The following is a 25498-nucleotide window of genomic DNA, read 5'->3' as shown; positions in this document are numbered from 1 at the left end:
GTGATTCTGTGTTTCCAAACTTCTGGTGATTTATTTCTGTACGGGTGAGGGTTGTGATTCTGCGTTTCTCTACTTCTGGTGGTTCTGGTGATTTATTTCTGTACTGATGAGGGTTGTGATTCTATGTTTCTGTACGGGTGAGGGTTGTGATTCTGCGTTTCTCTACTTCTGGTGGTTCTGGTGATTTATTTCTGTACGGATGAGGGTTTTGAGGCTGTGTTTCTGTACTTCTGGTGGTTCTGGTGATTTATTTCTGTACGGATGAGGGTTGTGAGGCTGTGTTTCTGGTGGTTCTGGTGATTTATTTCTGTACTGATGATGGTTGATTCTGTGTTTCTGTACTTCTGGTGATTTATTTCTGTACGGATGAGGGTTGTGATTCTGTGTTTCTGTACTTCTGGTGGTTCTGGTGATTTATTTGTGTGCAGTTATTGGTTCTGATCTGTTCCCATGTAACAATCCATAGTGTGTAAGATTACGTGATACATTCCCATGTTAATAAATTGTTGTGGCGTCTGACAAGTTAAAGGTTTGTATGTTTTTATTTATTTTAAAACCATTAAAGGGGTTGTCTAAGTTTGTGATCAAAGCGTTCTGTTACTTTATGTGACTGCTGACTTTTCACAGCGCGCACTGCACGCCGTCAGGATTCTCTGGTGCCGGCGGTGACTCAGGAAACCGCAAGTATGTGATTTACATACATGACGGGCATGGCCCCAGATCAATGAAAATGACTTGAGTGAGGCCGGACATGCCCTATCCTAACAGCGTGTGATATCCTCACTGTCAGGATTCAGCAGTCATCACACGGCCACTTCACTCACATGAGAAAAATCAAATTAAATGTTTTTGTTTTGTTTAATCTAGATGATAAGTATGTACACCCCTATTTCGAGAGGTATCACGTGACCCTTCCCGCTGGTTATAATGGCACAGCGGAGGTCATAGTCTCACCCTGGCTAGGAAATAAAAGACCCGAGGAGACGACGATCTATACAAAACCTTTATTACTGATCTGCGGAGTTCATTTCTGAACACGCTTTTAAGGCGCAAGTTTATACAAACGGCAGGGAGCAACGACACTTGGTATCTCAGTAAACATGGTGGACATGAATATGTATGTACAAAGACGGAAAACACTCTCCATGCAAATATATATATATAAAAACTATAAAAAAAAAACCCACAACACAACTGACAGGCCAGTTAACAGTAGGTAGAAACATGGTGACTGGGCGCCAAGTTGTGGCCACAAGGCTGATGGGCAAAGTAGTGTAACGGACGACTCTGCCTTTAGGTGGCGCTGCGCCTCCCATAATATAAAGGATCTGCTTCTGGGAACCAATATGGTTATTACAGCACTTCATCCAGCTTTCCTAGACTCCTGATTATGGCATCAAAGGTCAGTGACATGCAGGAATCTAAGAAAGCTGGGGCGACGCTCTAACCCAGCTCTACCAGAAGAGATCACCGAAATGCTGTATCCTTTACATATTTTTTTTCTTAATCTAAACCAATCCATACTTCAGTGCAGATTAAATTCTTAGTATATCCTTAAAGGAGGGGGAGGGGGAGGGGGGGGGGGGTTGGGGGTGCCGAGGCTTAATTTTTCTGATACACTGCACCAAATCTGCATGGACACATATTAAAAGATAGAAATCTATTTTATCAGCAGCCACCACTAGAGGGAGCAGAGGAGTTTACTGCAGAGGAGTAAATGCAGTGAGCTCCCTCTAGTGGTGGCTGCAGGTAAATAAATTGGTCTAGATATAAAATTATTTACCCGCAGCCACCACTAGAGGGAGTAGAGGAGTAAATGCAGTGAGCTCCCCCTAGTGGTGGCTGCAGGTAAATAAATTGGTCTAGATTTAAAATTATTTACCCGCAGCCACCACTAGAGGGAGTAGAGGAGTAAATGCAGTGAGCTCCCTCTAGTGGTGGCTGCAGGTAAATAAATTGGTCTAGATATAAAATTATTTACCTGCAGCCACCACTAGAGGGAGTAGAGGAGTAAATGCAGTGAGCTCCCTCTAGTGGTGGCTGCAGGTAAATAGTTTTATATCTAGACCAGAGATTTGGAGTTGTGAATAAGAAAAGCAGAACTTTGACCCCTCCCCCCTGCATTATAAAATATAAATTAGACAATTAGTTTGAACGGAATTTATCTTTATAGGGGGAAGTTAAAGTTCAGATTTCCTGATACACGGCTCCAAATCTCCACACTAGACATAAAATTAGTGATAAAATAAAATTTACCTACCCACTAGAGGCTTACTGGAGACAGAGAAAAGTAAATGCAGTGAGCTCACTCTAGCGGTGGCTTTAGACATTTTTCAGAATGTTACCATTAATCCTGCACTAGGTATAAAATTTATAACATTAATTACCTGCATCCACCACTAGAGGGAGCAGATGAGTTTACTGGATGCAGAGTGAGCTCCCTCTAGTGGTGACCAAAGGTAAATAGTTTTATGTCTATGCCAGGGATTTGGGGTGTTGCATAGAGAAACACAGAAACGTTAACCTTCCCCCACCTTATAAAAGATATATTTCAAAGTTAGTCTGAACTGAGCAAATCCTTATGGGGAGGGGAGTCAAACCTCAGTTTTTCCTGCTACAAAGCTCCAAATCTGCTGCCTAGATAAAAAAAAAACAAAAAACTGGCGATAAAATGATTTACCTGCAGTCACCACTAGAGGGAGCAGAGGAGCTTACGACAAACTGAGGAAAGTAAATGCAGTGAGCTCCCTCTAGTGGTGGCTGCAGGAATTTTGCCATTAATTCCATGTCTCTGCAGGAGATTTGGAGCTGTGTATCAGCGAGAAGGACAGACGGCAGAGTGTTGACCTAAAATGACAGTAGAGATTTACAGTAAATTTGCCAGGAGCAGTTGATTTGTGACATTTATGTACATTCTATACTATGGGAGTGGATATGGCGCACGTGTCCAACCCGTGAGGTCACTGAATGCAGCGGTGACATCACAATGGTCACTTCTCGCCCTCATCTTTGTTCTTTTTGTTCAGCAGTTTCTGCAGGTTGGTCGACATGTAATAGGGTCTCTCCGAGGAGCCGTCGTTCCTTTCCAGATCTTCCACTGTGCGGGAGGGAATGGAGACGTGAAGATGGCGGCACATGTCGGATATGAGCACAGGTCATGCAGCGGGTAACAAGGCACTGGGTGTTGGCAAGTTACATACATGTTGTATTTTGCGCACACACAAAAGGTACAGATTAACCCTTAGAGGCTGTCCTGGCCTCCGCACCAGCTCCATTAAAGCTACGGCCCGTCTGACCCTGCCCGGTGGCCTGGTCTGTCCCAGGCATGAGGTACAGAAGGAGGAGGAGGAGGGTTAGTGGTGTCAGCGGAGAGGAGATGGACGATGGCACCGCCCGCGCCCTCAGCTTTGGCTCTCGCTGGATTTTAGGAGCTCTGCATCTTTTTTCAGCAAGATCTGGCTGAGTTCCGGAGACATGTAATATGGCCGCTCCAAGGAGCCATCATTCCTCTCCAGATCTTCACCTTGTAAAGCGTCAGCCCCGGCAGCAAGATAGATAGAAGACAGAAGGGAGGTGCGAGGAGGCAGAAGAGAGGCGCAAGGCAGACAAGGGAGGAACAAGGTGGAAACAGGAGGCAGAAGAGAGGCGTGAGGCGGAAAGAGGCAAAAGAGAGGCCGCGAGGCAGAAAGAGGAGGCAAAAGAGAGGCGCGAGGCGGAAAGAGGAGGCAAAAGAGAGGCGCGAGGCGGAAAGGAGGAGGCAAAAGAGGGGCACGAGGCGGAAACAGGAGGCAGAAGAGAGGCGGGAGGCGGAAACAGGAGGCAGAAGAGAGGCGCGAGGCAGAAACAGGAGGCCGCAGAGAGGCGCGAGGCGGAAACAGGAGGCAGCAGAGAGGCGCGAGGCGGAAACAGGAGGCAGCAGAGAGGCGCGAGGCGGAAACAGGAGGCAGAAGAGAGGCGCGAGGCAGAAACAGGAGGCCGCAGAGAGGCGCGAGGCGGAAACAGGAGGCAGCAGAGAGGCGCGAGGCGGAAACAGGAGGCAGCAGAGAGGCGCGAGGCGGAAACAGGAGGCAGAAAAGAGGCGTGAGGCGGAAACAGGAGGCAGAAGAGAGGCGCAAGGCGGAAACAGGAGGCAGAAGAGAGGCGCGAGGCGGAAACAGGAGGCAGAAGAGAGGCGCGAGGCGGAAACAGGAGGCAGAAGAGAGGCGCGAGGCGGAAACAGGAGGCAGAAGAGAGGCGCGAGGCGGAAACGAGGCAGAAGAGAGGCGCGAGGCGGAAACAGGAGGCAGAAGGGAGGCGCAAGGCGGAAACGAGGCAGAAGAGAGGCGCGAGGCGGAAACAGGAGGCAGAAGGGAGGCGCAAGGCGGAAACGAGGCAGAAGAGAGGCGCGAGGCGGAAACAGGAGGCAGAAGGGAGGCGCGAGGCGGAAACAGGAGGCAGAAGAGGCACGAGGCGGAAACAGGAGGCAAAAGAGTGGCGGAAACGGGAGGCAGAAGAGAGGCGCGAGGCGGAAACAGGCAGAAGAGAGGCACGAGGCAGAAACAGGAGGCAGAGAAAATGGGAGGCGCGAGTCAAAAAGAGAAGGCAGAAAAGAAGGGAGGCGCAGGACGGCAAGAGGAGGCGGAAAGAGAACGGCGTGAAGCAGAGGGGGGGTACAATAATTATTTACAGAGACAAGCAGTGCAGGGAGGAGGAATGGAGGCAGTTTGAAGGATTAGATAGAAGGAGAAAAATGGAAAAAAAGAGAAACCCGGATTAGTATAGGACAGATCCTTGTATCATGAGAGGAGTGCAGGCTTCCATGGACAGCCCCCCACCTATAATCAGGGCCCTGGTGTCATAGTGTGGCGGCTGCACAGAAGCGAGCTGTCAGCGCTGGTAATAGACAGGAGACATCTCTCCCTGCGGTCAGCCTCTGTACACACCAGCGGCCCCAAGTACAGACGGGGACTGTCCTGATGGGGAGACCCATAGACCGGCAGAGACAGAAGAGTGCAAGCTCTTAGGTTCCCCACCACACCGTCCCCAGGAGTGTATCCAAGCCACGATACTTACAGAAACACAGGAACAGGGTGTCCACACACATCCCGTACACGCTGAAGAAGCCATGGGCAATGAGGTAGGAGCCGATCACCACCGTCTGCGGAGAGAAAGACAAATCACTGGGGGCCGGTAGATATACGATACATTGGAGGGGAGGTCTCCAGGTGGTGTGGAACTACAAGTTCCAAAATGAGCCGTTTTTCCTGATACACCGCTCCGAATCCCCTGCATGGGCCTGACTTTGTGCAGCCACCACTAGGGGGCGCTCACTGCAGACGTAAAATCAGATGCTCATGTTAGGGGTCTCGCTCTGGTTTGGGGGGCACTCACCAGAATCGGTACCCAGTAGTAATTCAGAGTGGGGGCAGTGTCCTGTATAACCTGGATGCGACGAGTAAAAAAGAAGAAAGCCAGGATTCCTGCAAAATAATACAAATTACATTTTTTTTTTCATAGAGAACACTGGATTTGATCAGAATAATCCCTTTTTGCAGCAGCAATGGGATGTGTCAGTTACGATAAAAATTTTGAGTTAAGAATGTATTATACCTCAGAGCTGTAATCACAATTCTGCTGGTTGATTGAAAACCATTAACGAGCCTGATGAAGGTGACCTGTAATTCCAATGGATTCATTTCCTTTACATCAGATTACTTCAAATTCAAGACACCAAAACGTGCTGGGAACCCTGTGGGAGTTCAGCTCTGAAGCCTGCAGAATTGTGAACGCAGCTCGAGGAGAATACAAATCCAGCATGACAAACGTCTTCATTTTACAGTCAGGGACCATAGCGGGCACCTTGGCTAAAGGGGTACACAGGCCCACCATATGGCCGTCCCCTCAAGGATGGAATGATCCAGCGTAGATTTCTTTCTCCAGCGCCCCCCAGTGGTGAGGTCACTTGCAATCTACCTCTCTCTTTATTAGTATACTTACCCACACAGCCCACCACCAGTAATTTTCCAAGGAACAGCAGGAAGTCGGTGACTTTATCAAGGACGGCAACACTGCAGGGTGAAAAGAGCAGGAGGGGAGTTACAATGTTATGCCAACAGGGGGCAGTATTGCTAAGGCAGATATCAGAAGCTACCAAGTAGGAAAAGTGGTCAGGTGTGTAAGACTGGGGGGGATTTTGTAGGAAAATGGAGGGCGAGTCTTATGGTCTGGATGTACTTGCTGTGGATGGAGAGGGGGAGCGGCGGCGGCAGGCAAGCGGGTCACAGGAGGCGGGAGCCACCGATTGCAGCTAACACCGAGACAGCTGTTAAAGACTATGAATATTCACTGCTCCCCACACCCATAATCTCACCCAACTCTATGTACTGAGAGGTGGGAGGGACTATGGGCGTGGGGAGCAGTGAATATTAATTTTCTTTAACAGTGGGCACAGTGTTAGACCAGCCGCCGACTTCCTGCAGCGGCTGGGCGATCATGTGTGCCCGCTATTACAGAAGATGAATATTCACTGCTCTCCACTCCTATAGGCCCAGCATGGGGAGCAGTGAGTATTCTGGGAACTGACCTCAGGATGTAAGCAGCGCAGGATGTCACGGCCATGTGCGCCTTACAAACTGAAATCAGCTGCTGGCGTCAGAAGAGGACGCTGCGAGGGAGCGCAGGGAAGGTAAGTAGAATGGATTATGTTTTTATGTGTGCAGTGTGATGGTGGCCATGTGTACCAGGATGAGGATGGTGGATGAAGGGGCCATGTGTACCAGGATGAGGATGGTGGATGAAGGGGCCATGTATACCAGGATGAGGATGGTGGATGAAGGGGCCATGTATACCAGGATGGGGATAGTGGATGAAGGGGGCCATGTATACCAGGATGAGGATGGTGGATGAAGGGGCCATGTATACCAGGATGAGGATGGTGGATGAAGGGGCCATGTATACCAGGATGAGGATGGTGGATGAAGGGGCCATGTATACCAGGATGAGGATGGTGGATGAAGGGGCCATGTATACCAGGATGAGGATGGTGGATGAAGGGGCCATGTCTACCAGGATGAGGATGGTGGATGAAGGGGTCATGTCTACCAGGATGAGGATGGTGGATGAAGGGGCCATGTATACCAGGATGAGGATGGTGGATGAAGGGGCCATGTATACCAGGATGAGGATGGTGGATGAAGGGGCCATGTATACCAGGATGAGGATGGTGGATGAAGGGGCCATGTATACCAGGATGAGGATGGTGGATGAAGGGGCCATGTATACCAGGATGAGGATGGTGGATGAAGGGGCCATGTATACCAGGATGAGGATGGTGGATGAAGGGGCCATGTCTACCAGGATGAGGATGGTGGATGAAGGGGCCATGTCTACCAGGATGAGGATGGTGGATGAAGGGGCCATGTGTACCAGGATGAGGATGGTGGATGAAGGGGCCATGTGTACCAGGATGAGGATGGTGGATGAAGGGGCCATGTGTACCAGGATGAGGATGGTGGATGAAGGGGCCATGTATACCAGGATGGGGATCATATATAGCAGGATGGTGGATGAAGGCGCCATGTATACCAGGATGAGGATGGTGGGAGCCATGTATAACAGAATGGTGGGAGCCATGTATACCAGGATGGGGATCATATATATAACAGGATGGGGGATATTCGTACAGAATTGGGGGAAATTACACCTATAAAAGGTGTGAGCAGCAGATCCCCCCCCCCCATAACAATGCATCATGACCACATTTTTTGCTTAATTTTTTTTTTGCTCCTCTAAAGCCTAGGTGCGTCTTATAGTCTGAAAAACACGGTATATAAATGACCGCTGTGCTATTAACAGGAATGTCACTCACCGGACTATGTTTCTCATGAGCAGGAAGAAGGCGTTCCGAGCCGACGTGCAGAAGTTGGTACCGTAGATGGCGATCTGTCGGAAGAGAGGACTGTTTGGATCGGACATGCTGGGGGTTGTAGTTTTGCATAAGCGGAACACTACTGCTCTAAAGTAATCAAATCTAATCATCCCCCATGGTGTAAAAATCCGTACAGTGTAGTACCAGAAACGAACACCAGGGGGCACTAGATTGGGACATAACCAGCGAGGAGTCGTGCTCTTACAGATCTGCTCCTCTGTTCAGCACAGATATTGGACTACTCCGCCTAACAGGGAGTTGGGATGATGGGAGTAGTGCATCATCTATGATCTTTTCTCACCATGATGTAGGCATTTCGATTGAGGAACTTGATGAATTTTTCGAGGCACCAGAAACAGCACTTGAGGCAGCAAAGGAGGAAACGGGCACACTTGTTATCCGCTCCTGACCAGAGGGGGAAGAGAAAATATGAGTCCATACAAAGCGCCATTAATAAACCATTCATACATGGCCAAAGACTTTGGCCAGAAATGTGACTTTTTTTTGCAGTGTTGAGAGTTTGTGGAGTTGCAGCAAACAGTTTAATGCGGTGGAAACAGTCAGCAAGCAGCATGTGACAGGACTATATGCATGGATGAGATATGTCCCCCAGGTGGTCCATTCCATTCATGGGCACCATATAAAGCCTTGCAAAATGGAATAAATAAAGAACAAAAAACAGATCCATCAACAGCAAGTTCCTGACTGTTTCCAAAGAGAATTTTCTTTTAGTATAAAAAAAAGCTCCGTTGTTGCTGAAGCTATATGATAAATATAAAAACACGTAAGTGGGATCAATAATTGACAGATGGGGATTGGTAGATAGAAATCCGTTATGGGGTCTGTGCACAATGGAGACTGGTTTGTTGGTGCCACCTAGTGGCTCAAGTATATAGAAAAAGTCCAACTCCATAACTCACCTTTCAGTTTGTGATCCAGATATTCCAACAGGATCCTGATCAGCTGCACAATCGCAAGGATAAGAGACCCGAAGGCCAGGGAACCCGTGTGGTACCTGAAGGGAGCAGTAAGGGGATATTGGTGAAGAGAGGCACTACCACTCCCAGCAGCATGTGCCTATGGCGGCATCCTGGGTGTGGCGGTTGGGCAACTGATTGAGAGTCACAGATTGGAGGCCATCAGTTAGCCAATGTTCTGTACCAATAGATACCATTTGCTTACCTGAGAGCCCGGCCCAAGGAGGAGAAAATGGGGAAAGCGGGCATGTCATCTGGTTTCTTAAAGGCCCAGTAATAAGAGGCAAATGCCCCAGCCAGAGTCACCTGACCCAGAGCAATGACGAAGTTTGCCAGCCAGAGGAACATGAAGGCATTATAGATCTGGAAGACGATCAGGTACTTGTGGTAGTAAGTCTCTCCGCCATAGAAAGCAAACTGGCAAGTGGCATCCGGGCAAATGCGGGAAATGTTGGTGCTATTAAAAGTCTGAAAAAGAAATGACAAATCATTTTGGAGGCAGCCAGTAAGGATCATTTCTGGGGGCTCAGCCTGTGTACTAGCTGGAAAATGCTCAGTGTGATCTAGGATCACTTCTGGGTGAACAACCGGTGTACTAGCTGGAGAATGCTCTGTGCGATCTACAATCACTTCTGGGTGAACAGCCTGTGTACTAGCTGGAGAATGCTTTGTGCGATCTAGGATCACTTCTGGGTGAACAGCCTGTGTACTAGCTGGAGAATGCTCTGTGCGATCTATGATCACTTCTGAGGGATCAGCCTGTGTACTAGCTGGAGAATGCTCTGTGCGATCTAGGATCACTTCTGGGTGAACAGCCTGTGTACTAGCTGGAGAATGCTTTGTGCGATCTAGGATCACTTCTGGGTGAACAGCCTGTGTACTAGCTGGAGAATGCTCTGTGCGATCTATGATCACTTCTGAGGGATCAGCCTGTGTACTAACTGGAGAATGCTCTGTGCGATCTAGGATCATTCTGCGTGAACAACCGGTGTACTAGCTGGAGAATGCTCTGTGCGATCTAGGATCACTTTTGGGTGAACAGCCTGTGTACTAGCTGGATAATGCTTTGTGCGATCTAGGATCACTTCTTGGTGAACAGCCTGTGTACTAGCTGGAGAATGCTCAGTGCGATCTAGGATCACTTCTGGGGGCTCAGCCTGTGTACTAGCTGGAGAATGCTTTGTGCGATCTAGGATCACTTCTGGGGGCTCAGCCTGTGTACTAGCTGGAGAATGCTCAGTGCGATCTAGGATCACTTCTGGGGGCTCAGCCTGTGTACTAGCTGGAGAATGCACTGTGCGATCTAGGATCACTTCTGGGTGAACAACCTGTATACTAGCTGGAAAATGCATAGTGTGATCTAGGATTATTTCTGAGTGAACAGACAAAATGTAGCAAAGGAAAAGAAGAAAAAAAAAACTAAAAGAGCTAAAAGAAGTTCTATTAAAATATACATTTAATTAATCAATTGCGTAAATTATATAAAGAGAAAAGAATGAAAAAAAAATGTATTACTTTTTTATTATTTTACTATACCTGGAAATTAATGGAGTTATTCAAAATTACAATGTCAATGGGAAAAGAAAGTTATAGCTCCTGGAAGAAAAGGCGCAAAATAACTAACAAAAACTAGCAGCATCAGAAAGGGGTTACAGAGCCTGAAAATATCATTTGGAAGAACAACGTACCTCGGGGTTACAGGTTTTGCCGGCGTAGTCGCACTGCGTCTCATTGAACACCTTATAGATGGCCTCATTAGAGGTGGACAGGAATCTGTGTGGTCGAGTCAAGGACAAATCATACAGGTCTATAGCAAGGTGCCAATCATCTATTCTCCATGTGCAGAGATGTCCTGGTGGGCTTGTGCTAAAAAATGTGAACAAGCAGAGCTGCAGTATAAAGCATGGGGGACAAGAACAATCCTAATGGTGGAAGAATATAAAGGATACACTGCGGTGATGGCCCAATACGCAATACAGAGACACACCAGGAAGAAGGTGAAGAGGGGGAACACCAAGGAGCACATGACATGTCCGACCGCCCTGAGGAAAGAAAGACACAATCCATAATGTCTCACCATACAAAACCCATGTACAGACGTGGCAGAGCTCAATCAGTCAAGCATCTGACTGCACAGTGATGAAAATTTACCTGAAGTCCCATGTAATCCACAAACAGTTTATCAGCAATTCTTCAGGCTTTAGAGCTGAAATCTCAGGGCAAGTCTGATAAATTTGTTAACCGATCCGAAGAGCAACCAAAAGAATTGTGAGTGCAGCTCTGGAGCACAGGATCAGTAATTTAATGTATGTACATAGTGACTGCACCAGCAGAATAGTGAGTGCAGCTCTGGGGTATAATACAGGATGTAACTCAGGATCAGTAATGTAATGTATGTACACAGTGACTGCACCAGCAGAATAGTGAGTGCAGCTCTGGGGTATAATACAGGAGGTAACTCAGGATCAGTAATGTAATGTATGTACACAGTGACTGCACCAGCAGAATAGTGAGTGCAGCTCTGGGGTATAATACAGGATGTAACTCAGGATCAGTAATGTAATGTATGTACACAGTGACTGCACCAGCAGAATAGTGAGTGCAGCTCTGGGGTATAATACAGGATGTAACTCAGGATCAGTACAGGATCAGTAATGTAATGTATGTACACAGCGACTGCACCAGCAGAATAGTGAGTGCAGCTCTGAGGTATAATACAGGATGTAACTCAGGATCAGTAATGTAATGTATGTACACAGTGACTGCACCAGCAGAATAGTGAGTGCAGCTCTGGGGTGTAATACAGGATGTAACTCAGGATCAGTAATGTAATGTAATGTACACAGTGACTGCACCAGCAGAATAGTGAGTGCAGCTCTGAGGTATAATACAGGATGTAACTCAGGATCAGTAATGTAATGTATGTACACAGTGACTGCACCAGCAGAATAGTGAGTGCAGCTCTGGAGTATAATACAGCATGTAACTCAGGATCAGTAATGTAATGTATGTACACAGTGACTGTACCAGTAGAATAGTGAGTGCAGCTCTGGTGTATAATACAGGATGTAACTCGGGATCAGTAATATAATGTATGTACGCAGTGACTGCACCAGCAGAATTGTGAGTGCAGCTCTGGGGTGTAATACAGGATGTAACTCAGGATCAGTAATGTAATGTATGTACACAGTGACTGCACCAGCAGAATAGTGAGTGCAGCTCTGGGGTATAATACAGGATGTAACTCAGGATCAGTAATATAATGTATGTACACAGTGACTGCACCAGCAGAATAGTGAGTGCACCAGCAGAATAGTGAGTGCAGCTCTGAAGTGTAATACAAACTTCTGTCATTATAAATTACATCCTGTATCAAAGCAGATCACAGACGTGGAGCCATGATATACAGTGTTGGACGTTATCACCCCAGCATTATGGGGAATAGTTTATGGCCATTTGTAGTATACGGCCCTTCAGCCTACAGAGTACTGTATAGCGACCCCCCATCGTACCTAACACTTCTGGATATTACCGTAGACCACCCAGCAATCTGCTCCTCACCTGCTGGATTCCTTGATGAGAGCAATGGCAATCATGATTCTTTTTCGGAGGAATATCAGTAGCAGGATGATGATGACTTCCATAATGCACAGAATGATCACTGCAGACACAAGACGGAGTAGGTAAGACATAACGCCACAATCTGGCAGAAATGGCAGAATATAATTGGTGCAACACCAGTCTTAAAGGGATTTGGGGCTATTTGTTTATTTACTTAACTGCACTTATTTTTTAGCTAAAAATCATTTTTACAATTGAGTTTCATCAAAAAATCTCCTCTGCTGAATTAGAACCACCAACCACATCAAAAACATCAACAGTGCAAATAAACAAAAAGATCCTATCCTTCTATATCATTTCAAAACACTCTTTTTCGGTGATCGCTTTGTATCTGCGTTCACTGCACCCACACACACAAATGATACTCCATTTGAAGGTAAACTTGCCCCCTTCAGCAAGAAAATAGCCAAACAAACCACACATCCGCGATGTGATCACAAAATACACTGTAAACATTAATTTTCATAAACCTGCAGTCAAAAAAATGACCTGCAGGTGGCACCACACTACCCCAAAGCACAATAACACAAAGCTGAAACAAATCCTAACATTTGCCTTGGAGGCTTTCCATCTTGCCGAACTCCTTGCCCAGCCGATTTCAGGCAGGTACATATAAAATAATTGCTACATATGTGGAAGTAGAATAAAAGTTAAACTTTACCTGCTTAAGACTTCAACTTAAAAACTGAAGATATAAATGAATGCAGCCTAAAAGGGACCGGACAGGTTCTGAACCATCAGATTTTCTGTATTATTGAAAAGTCTATCTTACTTCTAAGGTTGCAGCTTATTGGTGACCTGGAGTCACCTCTGGTTCCAAGTAAAAAACTGCAGCGTTGACATAACTCAGACTGTACATTGTTTCCCGATGGGAGAGATTAGTGGAAACAACCTTGCAAAAATTGAAAAAAAAAATAAAAAATCCATCCGTAGGGGAAAAAAAAAAAAAAAAAAGTAAAATAATCTGCAGATATTACTTTTTTTTTTTTTTAAAGTGATATTCCCAATTTACTGTCAAAGTGGCACTGCTGTACAGGGAGCTGCTCCGTTCACATACATAGGGCTGTGTTCCTACTCTACCTCTACGGTGCCGATGCCCACCGCATCCATTATAGGACTTACTGAAGGCCAGCCATGTCTGCCGTAGGTGAAGATAAACCCGTAAATCGCTCTGAAATCCAATGTCCGTCAACTTGATGTCTGAGCCCGCCGTTCCCTTTAGTCCGGCATACTCCATGTAACAATGGAAGATTCCTGCGGGTGGTAGAAGAAGTAAGGCTGGGAACCAAGACGGGTGCAGGAAACCACCAGACGTGGCCGTTACTCACCATATCCCATCACCACGATCACCAACACAATCATCACCCAGACCATAATCCCGGCCAGAAACCTCAGCAAGACGACGAAGATCAAGCTGATGAGCATGGCAATGACCAGGCCGCTGTGAATGATGGGCAGGGATTAGAGTCAGGACATGGAGCCGCCAGCGAGAAGGCACTGCAGGGACTTACAGGATTATCCAGTACCAGGACACCGTGTAGTCCTCGAAGATCTTCATGGCCACCTGCCGCGCCTCCAGCACCACGTTGGCTTTCCTGTGGGGGAATACGAGGGTTAACGCTCAGTACACAACACCCATCTGCCAGGTACGGGCCTCACCGTCAGGACTCACTTCGCTCCTTCCACCAGGTCCGTCACATTGCGTTTTCTATCGTCAATTCCATCATCGAACGTCGTTGAGTTTCCGACCATCACCACCCCTTTCTTTATGTTAATAGCTGGAAAGCATCTTCTGGTAACTGAACAATCACAAAAATGGTGAAAGGAGAGGTCTGCCCCTCCTATTACAGCAGGGAGGAGCTATGTGGCATGGAGTCTGCCCCTCCCACCAGTCATGAAGGAGGAGCTATGTGACACATAGTATGCCCCTCCCACCACAGTCATGAAGGAGGAGCTATGTGACATGGAGACTGCCCCTCCCACCACAGTTATGAAGGAGGGGCTATGTGACACGTATGAGTGTGCACTTCCAACCACAGGGTGAGTCAGGGGGGAGGAGGTATGGAACATGGAGACTGTTTCTCTCACAGCAGTCATAAAGAAAGAGCCATGTGACATGGAGACTGTTTCCCACCACAGTCATGAAGGAGGAGCTATGTGACACGTATGCCCCTCCCACTACAATCATGAAAGAGGAGCCATGTGACATTGAGACTGCGCTTCCTACCACAGTCATGAAGGAGGAGTTATGACATGAAGTTTGCCCCTCCCACCACTGGGTGACAGTCATGAAGGGGAGGAGCTATGTGACATGGAGTATGTCCCTCCCACCACAGTCATGAGGGAGGAGCTATGTGACATGGAGTCTGCCCCTCCCACTACAGTCATGAGAGAGGAGCTATGTGACATGGAGTCTGCCCTTCCCACCTCAGTCATGAGGGAGGAGCTATGTGACATGGAGGCTGACCCTCCCACTACAGTCATGAGAGAGGAGCTATGTGACATGGAGTATGTCCCTCCCACCACAGTCATGAGGGAGGAGCTGTGACATGGAGTATGTCCCTCCCACCACAGTCATGAGGGAGGAGCTATGTGACATGGAGTCTGCCCCTCCCACTACAGTCATGAGAGAGGAGCTATGTGACATGGAGTCTGCCCTTCCCACCTCAGTCATGAGGGAGGAGCTATGTGACATGGAGGCTGACCCTCCCACTACAGTCATGAGAGAGGAGCTATGTGACATGGAGTATGTCCCTCCCACCACAGTCATGAGGGAGGAGCTATGTGACATGGAGTCTGCCCTTCCCACCTCAGTCATGAGAGAGGAGCTATGTGACATGGAGGCTGACCCTCCCACCTCCGTCATGAGGGAGGAGCTATGTGACATGGAGGCTGACCCTCCCACCTCAGTCATGAGGGAGGAGCTATGCGACATGGAGGCTGACCCTCCCACCTCAGTCATGAGGGAGGAGCTATGTGACATGGAGGCTGACCCTCCCACCTCAGTCATGAGGGAGGAGCTATGCGACATGGAGGCTGACCCTCCCACCTCAGTCATGAGGGAGGAGCTATGTGACATGGAGGCTGACCCTCCCACCACTCACATGGTTTGCTCGGTGTGATCATAGCCGGACAGTCTCGGTCTCGGAGAACTTCCACTGCGCTCTAGGACATAAAACAGAGCGGGCATTAGTGAGATGTGATAACCTCTTCCTCCACCCTATAAATTCCGGCACATCACTCACTGCCGCCATCTTATCTAGTGTCCTACAGTAAACCACGTAGCAGTAACAATCAGTGCTCGTGGGCCTTAAAGGGGTTGTACAGGATTCTACAACATGGCCGCTTTCCTGAGAACATTGGTGAGAATTAGGGGTAGGAATTCCCCTCTAAAGAGACGGTGTCACAGAAGGGGGAGTAGAGGCACACTGGCACCAGACCCTTCTGTCTATGATGGTAAAGCTCAGCACTATAATGGGCAATGGGGGGTCCAGTGTGATTTCTGGGGTCCGCGCTCCCAGCTACACCACGACTTACCTTGGTGAAGTTGTTGAAGCCGTCTCTGCAGAACTGCTTGTAGTAGTCAAAGTTCTCCTGGGCCGTGGTCACGCTGAGATACGTGAGGAATCTGTCCGGACATTTCTCCACACAGATCTGTCGGAGAACAGAGACCATTAGCACCCAGGCGTCACCTCGTCCTCATACAGGTGGGTGCGGAGCTGCCGACTAGGGTGGAACTGGGGCCGGGAAGGGGCCAAATGGGGCAAAGAGCTTAAAGATATACCGCAGACCCCGACAGAGCAGAATTATCTATATATCAATATTTCCAGTAATATCCCTGTAACCTCTTCATGACCCAGCCTATTTTGACCTTAATGACCTGGCTATTTTTTGCAATTCTGACCAGTGTCCCTTTATGAGGTAACTAGATGGCAGCCCGATTCTAAAGAATCGGGAGTCTAGAATCCATATATACTTTATTTATTCAAATGTAAGAATAATACAATTAATAAATAATAGTAAGAAAGAACAAAAAATGGCTGCACTCACCAGCTCTTGACAATTCTTGTTATTTAAGGTACAGTTACACAGGATCCATGAACATGCTTATGAGGGGAGTGATGAAAGACATCAGACAACAACTTTGCGTGTTGTGGCAAATGCCACAACAACGGTTCTTTGCTTAAGAACAATAATGTAAATAATAAATAATATGTATCAATAACTATGTATATTGGTATGTTCTTTCTTGGCACAAATTGCAGGAAGTAGTATTCTAGGCAATTATATATTAGATGGGCATTTCCTAAAGGAAATACATGGTGCTTGAACAGCGCTACCAGCTTTACAGCAGCACTTTTCACACACGGGACTGGGGGGCGCGCTTACTTTTGCACCCGGGGCCGGGGGCGCGCTTACTTTTGCACCCGGAGGCGCACTTACTTTTGCACCCGGGGGCGCACTTACTTTTGCAACCGGAGGCGCACTTACTTTTGCACCCGGGGGCGCACTTACTTTTGGGGCCGCACTTACTTTTGGTGGGCGGGGCTCCTTGGCCTCCGATTTGGTTGGTGGGGCCCCTCGTCCTCCGATTTGGTGGGCGGGGACCGGCCTCCGATTTGGTGGGCGGGGACCCTCGACCTCCGATTTGGTGGGCGGGGACCCTCGACCTCCGATTTGGTGGGCGGGGACCCTCGGCCTCCGATTTGGTGGGCGGGGTCCCTCGGCCTCCGATTTGGTGGGCGGGGTCCCTCGGCCTCCGATTTGGTGGGCGGGGCCGCTCGGCCTTCGATTTGGTGGGCGGGGCTCCTCGGCCTCCGATTTGGTTGGCGGTGCCCTTCGGCCTCCGATTTGGTGGGCGGGGACTCTCGGCCTCCGATTTGGTGGGCGGGGACCCTCGGCCTCCGATTTGGTGGGCAGGGACCCTCGGCCTCCGATTTGGTGGGCAGGGACCCTCGGCCTCCGATTTGGTGGGCGGGGACCCTCGACCTTCGATTTGGTGGGTGGGGACCCTCGGCCTCCGATTTGGTGGGCGGGGACCCTCGGCCTCTGATTTGGTGGGCAGGGACCCTCAGCCTCCGATTTGGTGTGCGGGGCCCCTCGGCCTCTGATGTGGTGGTCGGGGCCCCTCGGCCTCCGCTTTGGTGGGCGGGGCCGGGCCCCTCGGCCTCCGCTTTGGTGGGCGGGGCCGCTCGGCCTTCGATTTGGTGGGCGGGGCTCCTCGGCCTCCGATTTGGTTGGTGGGGCCCCTCGGCCTCCGATTTGGTTGGCGGGGCCCCTCGGCCTCCGATTTGGTGTGTGCTCTGCCTGGGGCCACTGTGCTCTGCCTGGGGCCCCATATGCTGCCTGGGGCCCCTGTGCTCTGCCTGGGGCCCCATATGCTGCCTGGGGCCCCTGTGCTCTGCCTGGGGCCCCATATGCTGCCTGGGGCCCCTGTGCTCTGCCTGGGGCCCCATGTTCTGCCTGGGGCCACTGTGCTCTGCCTGGGGCCCCATGTTCTGCCTGGGGCCACTGTGCTCTGCCTGGGGCCCCATAAGCTGCCTGGGGCCCCTGTGCTCTGCCTGGGACCACTGTGCTCTGCCTGGGGCCCCATATGCTGCCTGGGGCCCCTGTGCTCTGCCTGGGGCCACTGTGCTCTGCCTGGGTCCCCATATGCTGCCTGGGGCCACTGTGCTCTGCCTGGGGCCCCATATGCTGCCTGGGGCCCCTGTGCTCTGCCTGGGGCCCCATATGCTGCCTGGGGCCCCTGTGCTCTGCCTGGGGCCCCATGTTCTGCCTGGGGCCCCTGTGCTCTGCCTGGGGCCACTGTGCTCTGCCTGGGGCCCCATATGCTGCCTGGGGCCCCTGTGCCCTGCCTGGGGCCCCATATGCTGCCTGGGGCCCCTGTGCTCTGCCTGGGGCCCCTGTGCTCTGCCTGGGGCCCCATGTGCTCTGCCTGGGGCCCCATGTGCTCTGCCTGGGGCCCCATGTGCTCTGCCTGGGGCCCCATGTTCTGCCTGGGGCCACTGTGCTCTGCCTGGGGCCCCATATGCTGCCTGGGGCCCCTGTGCTCTGCCTGGGGCCCCATATGCTGCCTGGGGCCCCTGTGCTCTGCCTGGGGCCACTGTGCTCTGCCTGGGGCCACTGTGCTCTGCCTGGGGCCACTGTGCTCTGCCTGGGGCCACTGTGCTCTGCCTGGGGCCACTGTGCTCTGCCTGGGGCCCCATATGCTGCCTGGGGCCCCTGTGCTCTGCCTGGGGCCACTGTGCTCTGCCTGGGGCCCCATATGCTGCCTGGGGCCCCTGTGCTCTGCCTGGGTGTAGGACACTGGTGACGTCACTTATCTCCGGACATTAGCTCCGGACATTAGCTCCGGACAAAGCCACGGAAGTTGGCACAAATTGCAGGAAGTAGTATTCTAGGCAATTATATATTAGATAACTCAGGAACGCTTCAACCGATCCTAGCGGTTCTGAGATTGTTTTTTCGTGACATATTGGGCTTCATGTTAGTGGTAAATTTAGGTCGATAATTTTTGCGTTTATTTGTGAAAAAAAAAAATCGGAAATTTGGAGAAAATTTTTAAAATTTCGCAATTTTCACATTTTGAATTTTTATTCTGTTAAACCAGAGTTATGTGACACAAAATAGTTAATAAATAACATTTCCCACATGTCTACTTTACATCAGCACAATTTTGGAAACAACATTTTTTTTTTTGCAGGAAGTTATAGGGGTTAAAAGTTGCCCTGCAATTTCTCATTTTTACAACAAAGTTTACAAAACCATTTTTTTAGGGACCACCTCACATTTGAAGTCAGTTTGAGGGGTCTATATGGCTGAAAATACCCAAAAGTGACACCATTCTAAAAACTGCACTCCTCGAGGTACTCAAAACCACATTCAAGAAGTTTATTAACCCTTTAGGTGTTTCACAGCAGCAGAAGCAACATGGAAGGAAATAAAAATGAACATTTAACTTTTTAGTCACAAAAATGATCTTTTAGCAACCATTTTTTTTTATTTTCCCAAGGGCAAAAGGAGAAACTGGACCCCGTAGGTTGTACAATTTGTCCTGAGTACACAAACTCTATATGTGGGGGGAAACCACTGTTTGGGCGCACGGCAGGGCTCGGAAGGGGAGGAGCGCCATTTGACTTTTTGAATGAAAAATTGGCTCCAATCGTTAGCGGACACCATGTCGCGTTTGGAGAGCCCCTGTGTGCCTAAAGATTGGAGCTCCCCCACAAGTGACCCCATTTTGGAAACTAGACCCGCCCCCCCAAGAAACTTATCTAGATGCATAGTGAGCACTTTGAACCCCCAGGCGCTTCACAAACTGATCCGTAAAAATGAAAAAGTACCTTTTTTTTCCTCACAAAAAATTTTTTTAGCCTCAATTTTTTCATTTTCACATGGAACAGGATAAATGGATCCTACAAGTTGTTGGGTTATTTCTCCTGAGTACAACAATACCTCACATGTGGGGGTAAACCACTGTTTGGGCGCACGGCAGGGCTCGGAAGGGAAGGAGCGCCATTTGACTTTTTGAATGAAAAATTAGCTCCAATCGTTAGCCGTCACCATGTCGCCTTTGGAGAGCCCCTGTGTGCCTAAACATTTGAACTCCCCCACAAGTGACCCCATTCTAGAAACTAGACCTCCCAAGGAACTTATCTAGATGTATGGTGAGCACTTTGATCTCCCAAGTTCTTCACAGAAGTTTATAACGCAGAGCCGTGAAAATAAAAAATCACTTTTCTTTCCTCAAAAATTATTTTTTAGCTCACAATTTTTTATTTTCACAAGGGTGTCAGGAGAAATTTGACCCCAAAAGTTGTTGTCCAGTTTCTCCTGAGTACGATGATACCCCATATGTAGGAGAGAACCACTGTTTGGGCACACGTCGGGGCTCGGAAGGGAAGTAGTGACGTTTTGGAATGCAGACTTTGATGGATTGGTCTGCGGGCGTCACGTTGCGTTTGGAGAGCCCCTGATGTGCCTAAACATTAGAACCCCCCCACAAGTGACACCATTTTGGAAACTAGACCCCCCAAAGTAACTTATCTAGATGTGTGGTGAGCACTTTGAACCCCCAAGTGCTTCACAGAAGTTTACTGCTCTGTGTTATAAAAATAAAAAATCATTTTTTTCCCCAAAAAATATTTTAGCCCCCAATTTTTTTATTTTCCCCAGGGTAACAGGAGAAATTAGACCCCCAAAGTTGTGCAATTTTTCCTGAGTACGCTTATGCCCCATATGTTTGGGTAAACCACTGTTTGGGTGCACTTCGGGGCTCGGAAGGGAGGGAGCACCATTTGACTTTTTGAACGCAAGATTGGCTGGAATCAATGGTGGCGCCATGTTGCGTTTGGAGACCCCTGATGTACCTAAACAGTGGAAACCCCTCAATTCTAACTACAACACTAACCCCAACACACCCCAAACCCTAATCCCAACTCTAGATATAACCCTAACCCCAACACACCCCTAACCACAACCCTAACCCCAACACACCCCTAACCCTAATCTTAACTCTAATTCCAACCCCAACTCTAATTCCAACCCTTTTTTTTAATCAGATATTTTTTATTAAAGTTTTCAGAACATAACAGAATTTTCACCAAACTACCACACAATCTTTCCCCCATTCCCAACCGCTCCCCCCCCTACTCAACCCTGGTCCAATGATAAACTATATCACAAGAAAAATACAGACATAGATAAGGCACATATCCCAAAGCACCAGTCATGGAGTACAACTAAATCACTTTCAGGGTGATATAAACATGGTATCACGAGAATAAACTTACAGACGGTAAGCCCGGAACATTCAACCATCCTGCCCAAATTTTCTCAAACACTGCCGGTCTACCCCGTTTAAGATAAATGGCCTTCTCTCTGCATAGTATGAGGTTTAGCTTATTTACATATTCTTTCCTCGTGGGAACTTTATATGAGATCCAGTGATATGCTATTAATTTTCTAGCAGTAAAAAGCATTCTGGCAACAGCTATTTGTGAATAATCATCTCCTCCCGCCTCCTCAACATATCCAAGCACACAGACAATAAGGTCTCTGGGAATATCCTGCTCTGTGGCCATATATATTAAGTTCAGAACCACAATCCAGAATATTTGTATACAGGGACACGTCCAGAACATGTAGGATATCTCTATTATCGAGCGTACACTTGCGACATTTTGAATTTGGCCTTAGACCCAAATCAAACAGCCACTTAGAGTCTTGTAAACCCTATAAAGGATAGATAGTTGAGACAGACGGTTAGGCTCACTGAGGGATCATTTGCATTATTGACTCCCATTGATCTACTGAAATCCCCCCCACTTGTTGTTCCCATTTCGCTAATGCAGTCATCGGGTGACCTAATAGCACCCTCGAGAGGAGCTCCCCGTACACGAATGAAATGAGTCCCCTTGTAGATGCCTGTGAACCGAGCCTATTAATAACAGTATCGTGATGTATAATAATAGGGTGTATAGGAGTCTGCATTATATAAGCGTGTCTTACTTGTAAATACTGATAAAATACAGAATGCTGAAGTGAGAACTCCTTTCGTAAGTCCTCAAATCATTTAAATACACCCCCATCTATCAGCTGAGAGAGCCACCAGATACCCACTCTTCGCCATTGCGCAAACCCCTTCAATGTCCTCAACTGCGGCAGGTATGGATTATCCCATATAGGGGTATACCTCGTGAACCCAGTAATCCCTCTTAAACTTTTAATTTTACCCCACACTTTGACCATAAGCATTACCGTCGGAAATTTAAGACACCCACGGTTTAAATTTATTTCAACCCTACCTCCAATTCCAACCCTAACTCCAATTCCAACCCTAACTCCAAGGCTATGTGCCCACGTTGCGGATTAGTTTGCGGATTAGTTTGCGGATTTTTCTGCAACGTTTTTGAAAAAAATCCGCAGGTAAAACGCACTGCGTTTTACCTGTGGATTTACCGTGGATTTCCTGCTTTTTTTGTGCGGATTTCACCTGCGTTTTACACCTGCGGATTCCCATTGTGGAGCAGGTGTAAACCGCTGTGAAAATCGCACAAAGAATTGACATGCTGCGGAAAATACAACGCAACGTTTCCGCGCGTAATTTTCCGCACCATGTGCACAGCAGATTTGGTTTTCCATCAGGTTTACATGGTAGTGTTAGGCTATGTTCACACTCTGCGTTTCCGCAGCTGCGGGTCCGCAGCAGTTTCCCATGCGTTTACAGTACAATGTGAACCTATGGGAAACGCAATCCGCAGTGCACATGCTGAGGAAATAACCGCGCGGAAACGCAGCCGTTTATTTTCCGCAGCATGTCAATTCTTTGTGTGGAATCCACAGCGGTTTTATACCTGCTCCATAATAGAAAACTGCAGGTGTAAAACCGCAGTGGAATCCACACAAAAACCACAGTAAATCCGCGGTAATTCCGCAGGAAATCCGCAGGTAAAACGCAGTGCCTTTTACCTGCGTTTTTCATAAATCCGCTGCGGAAAAATCCGCAGGCAAATCTGCAGCGTGTGCACATACCCTAAACGTGATGGTAAGCTGCTGCGAATCCGCAGCAGCTGCTGCGAATCCGCAGCAGCCAATCCGCTGTGGATCCGCAGCCAAATCCGCACCGTGTGCACATACCCTAACTCCAACCCTACCCTAATTTTAACCCTAATTCAAACCCTAATTCTAACCCTAACACTAGTAGAAAAATAAAAAATAAATATATTTACTTTCTTTATTTCATTATTTTCCCTACCTATGGGGGTGATAAAGGGGGGGGGGGTTATTTACAATTTTTTTTATTTTGATCACTGTGATAGACCCCATCACAGTGATCAAAATGTACCTCGAATGAATGAACGAATCTACCGGCAAGCCGATTCGGCGGGCGCACTGCGCATGCGCCCACCATTTTGGAAGATGGCGGCACCCATCGGAGAAGACCAACACCAGGACTCGGGAGGTATGGGGAGGAGTTGGGAGCGCAGCACGGGGGGAGCTGAGGACAGGATGGAGGGGAGAGGAGGGCAGCGGAGGACAGGATGGAGGGCAGATCGCCGCCGTTGGCGGGGGGGGGGGCAGATTGCGCAATCTGCCCCCCCCCCCCGCCTGACGGCGGCGATCTGCCCTCCATCCTGTCCTCCGCTGCCCTCCTCTCCCCACCATCCTGTCCTCAGCTCCCCCCGTGCTGCGCTCCCGACTCCTCCCCATACCTCCCGAGTCCTGGTGTTGGTCTTCTCCGATGGCCGGTGATACTGCAGCATCAGCCATGGCTCGATTGTAATATTTCACTTCATTGGTGAAATATTACGATTGCCCTGATTGACTTTTTCACTTTCAACAGCCAATCAGGGTGATTGTAGCCCCTGTTCCTGCGGGTTGGGTGAAATTTCAGTTAACCCTTTCACCCAACCTGCAGGAAAGCGATCATTCTGTGACACAGCATATGTGTCACAGGTCGGATTGGCACCGACTTTCATGACGCATATGCTGTGTCCCAGGTTGAGAAGGGGTTAATTCGGCAGTACATTAAAAGTGCACCAAGAAGAAATCTTACAGCATCCCTGAACGTTCAGAAAACTCCTAAATCCACCCAAAAAGTCTATCTAGTGAAAAAAAATGAGAAGGGGAGAGGAGGGAGATGCAGCTGCAGGACTTCAATGAAACAGTAAAAAAAAAAAAAAAAAGGGGGGAGGAGAAGCAGCTGATTGGTCAAAGAGCAAATATTACACCAGTTAAGCCCGCCCACTCAGATTACACAATTCCAGATGAAGGGCGACACAGGGCAACACCCTGATGATTCACTCACCTGGGTAGTTGGACACTGGAATTCCAGTAGGACGAGGGGACTGGCGCATTTCATGATATTGAAGTAAAATAAGTACGGCTTCTTCCTGAGAAGACAATAAATGGACACTTGAGATACTGATAACAGGGATGCAGAGTCAGATCTTCACACATCTGGTACAAGGAACTCAGTCCTGGACTTCCCCTTTAAGTGATAACATTTGGCTTCCTGCAGTCCCCAGTAGGGGGAGCTCTCGGAAGGATTTGTATAGCTCCCATTGAACTCAATGATAAATCTATGACTGCTGCTACTAGTGGTCAAAACAGGCAGCTACAATTATGTTCATGTCAGTCTCCAGCTATCCAGGGGATTCGGACCCTTGAAGCTGTGGTCATTGACAAGTATTAAAAGGGGTTGTCCCTAAAAAAAAAAGGCCAGGTCTAGTTTCCTGGAGATTTCTCCCCACCCAACTGTTATCAACAAGGAGAGACGGGAGGGGGTCCTGTCCAGGCCCCTCTACAGTGTCCTCTGGACATTATCTTATGAGACAATATATAGAAAGAAGAAGTCAGTATATGATCTCGGCAGCTCTTACTCGTTGGGGGTCCCGGCTTGTCCGCAGAACTGGCCCTTGCTGTCTGTTGGGTAGATGACTTTTCGTGGATCTCCATAAGTCCAGGCTGCGGAAGTGACACAACCATAAAAGTTACATACAGGACATCACACTGTGGCCCCGATGCCCGACGTATCGGCCGGAGCTGGGAACATTTCGATGTGTTTTCTTAGTCCAGATCCTGACTTTCTGTAAATCACTGTTTACACCCAGTGGCAAGATGAGAATCCCTCCGGTCACCGTCCCTTTATGGTGACCTGACAGCCACAAAATGTCTCTCCAGTCCTAAATTTCTAGCCCAGACGTCACCTCACTATATTCTGCAATAACCCTGCCGTCATCTCAGTACATCCTGCAATAACCCCACCGTCACCTCACTACATCCTGCAATAACCCCACCGTCACCTCACTACATCCTGCAATAACCCCACCGTCACCTCACTACATTCTGCAATAACCCCACCGTCACCTCACTACATCCTGCAATAACCCCACCGTCACCTCACTACATCCTGCAATAACCCCACCGTCACCTCACTACATCCTGCAATAACCCCACCGTCACCTCACTACATCCTGCAATAACCCCACCG

General features: G+C 48.6%; 1 protein-coding gene across 4 annotated transcripts in view; it reads right to left on the bottom strand.

Moving 5' to 3' along the window:
- Positions 1-989: 989 nt before the first annotated feature.
- The window catches only part of SLC44A2 (solute carrier family 44 member 2 (CTL2 blood group)), a 91563-nt gene continuing 67054 nt past the window's right edge, over positions 990-25498 (bottom strand). For 2 of the 4 annotated variants that reach the window (XM_077262022.1, XM_077262023.1), the window contains exons 4-22: positions 24888-24972; positions 24314-24398; positions 16042-16158; positions 15609-15669; positions 14177-14303; positions 14016-14099; positions 13833-13945; positions 13627-13758; positions 12445-12544; positions 10833-10925; positions 10572-10656; positions 9089-9351; positions 8827-8921; positions 8208-8311; positions 7847-7920; positions 5977-6047; positions 5371-5459; positions 5053-5137; positions 990-3097 (exon numbers count right to left, since the gene is read on the bottom strand). In XM_077262022.1, the coding sequence (XP_077118137.1) occupies positions 2991-3097; positions 5053-5137; positions 5371-5459; positions 5977-6047; positions 7847-7920; positions 8208-8311; positions 8827-8921; positions 9089-9351; positions 10572-10656; positions 10833-10925; positions 12445-12544; positions 13627-13758; positions 13833-13945; positions 14016-14099; positions 14177-14303; positions 15609-15669; positions 16042-16158; positions 24314-24398; positions 24888-24972 (1970 nt within the window). In that variant the 3' untranslated portion in view covers positions 990-2990. Of the gene's footprint in view, positions 3098-3214; positions 3524-5052; positions 5138-5370; positions 5460-5976; positions 6048-7846; positions 7921-8207; positions 8312-8826; positions 8922-9088; positions 9352-10571; positions 10657-10832; positions 10926-12444; positions 12545-13626; positions 13759-13832; positions 13946-14015; positions 14100-14176; positions 14304-15608; positions 15670-16041; positions 16159-24313; positions 24399-24887; positions 24973-25498 lie in introns of those variants that run through there. The other 2 variants (XM_077262020.1, XM_077262021.1) reach the window with 1 other exon arrangement.

The sequence above is a fragment of the Ranitomeya variabilis genome, chromosome 5, assembly GCF_051348905.1.
Source record: "Ranitomeya variabilis isolate aRanVar5 chromosome 5, aRanVar5.hap1, whole genome shotgun sequence".
Classification (NCBI taxonomy): Eukaryota; Metazoa; Chordata; class Amphibia; order Anura; family Dendrobatidae; genus Ranitomeya; species Ranitomeya variabilis.
The sequence above is the reverse complement of the archived record's forward strand: the minus strand, read 5'-3'. Positions and strand labels throughout refer to the sequence as shown.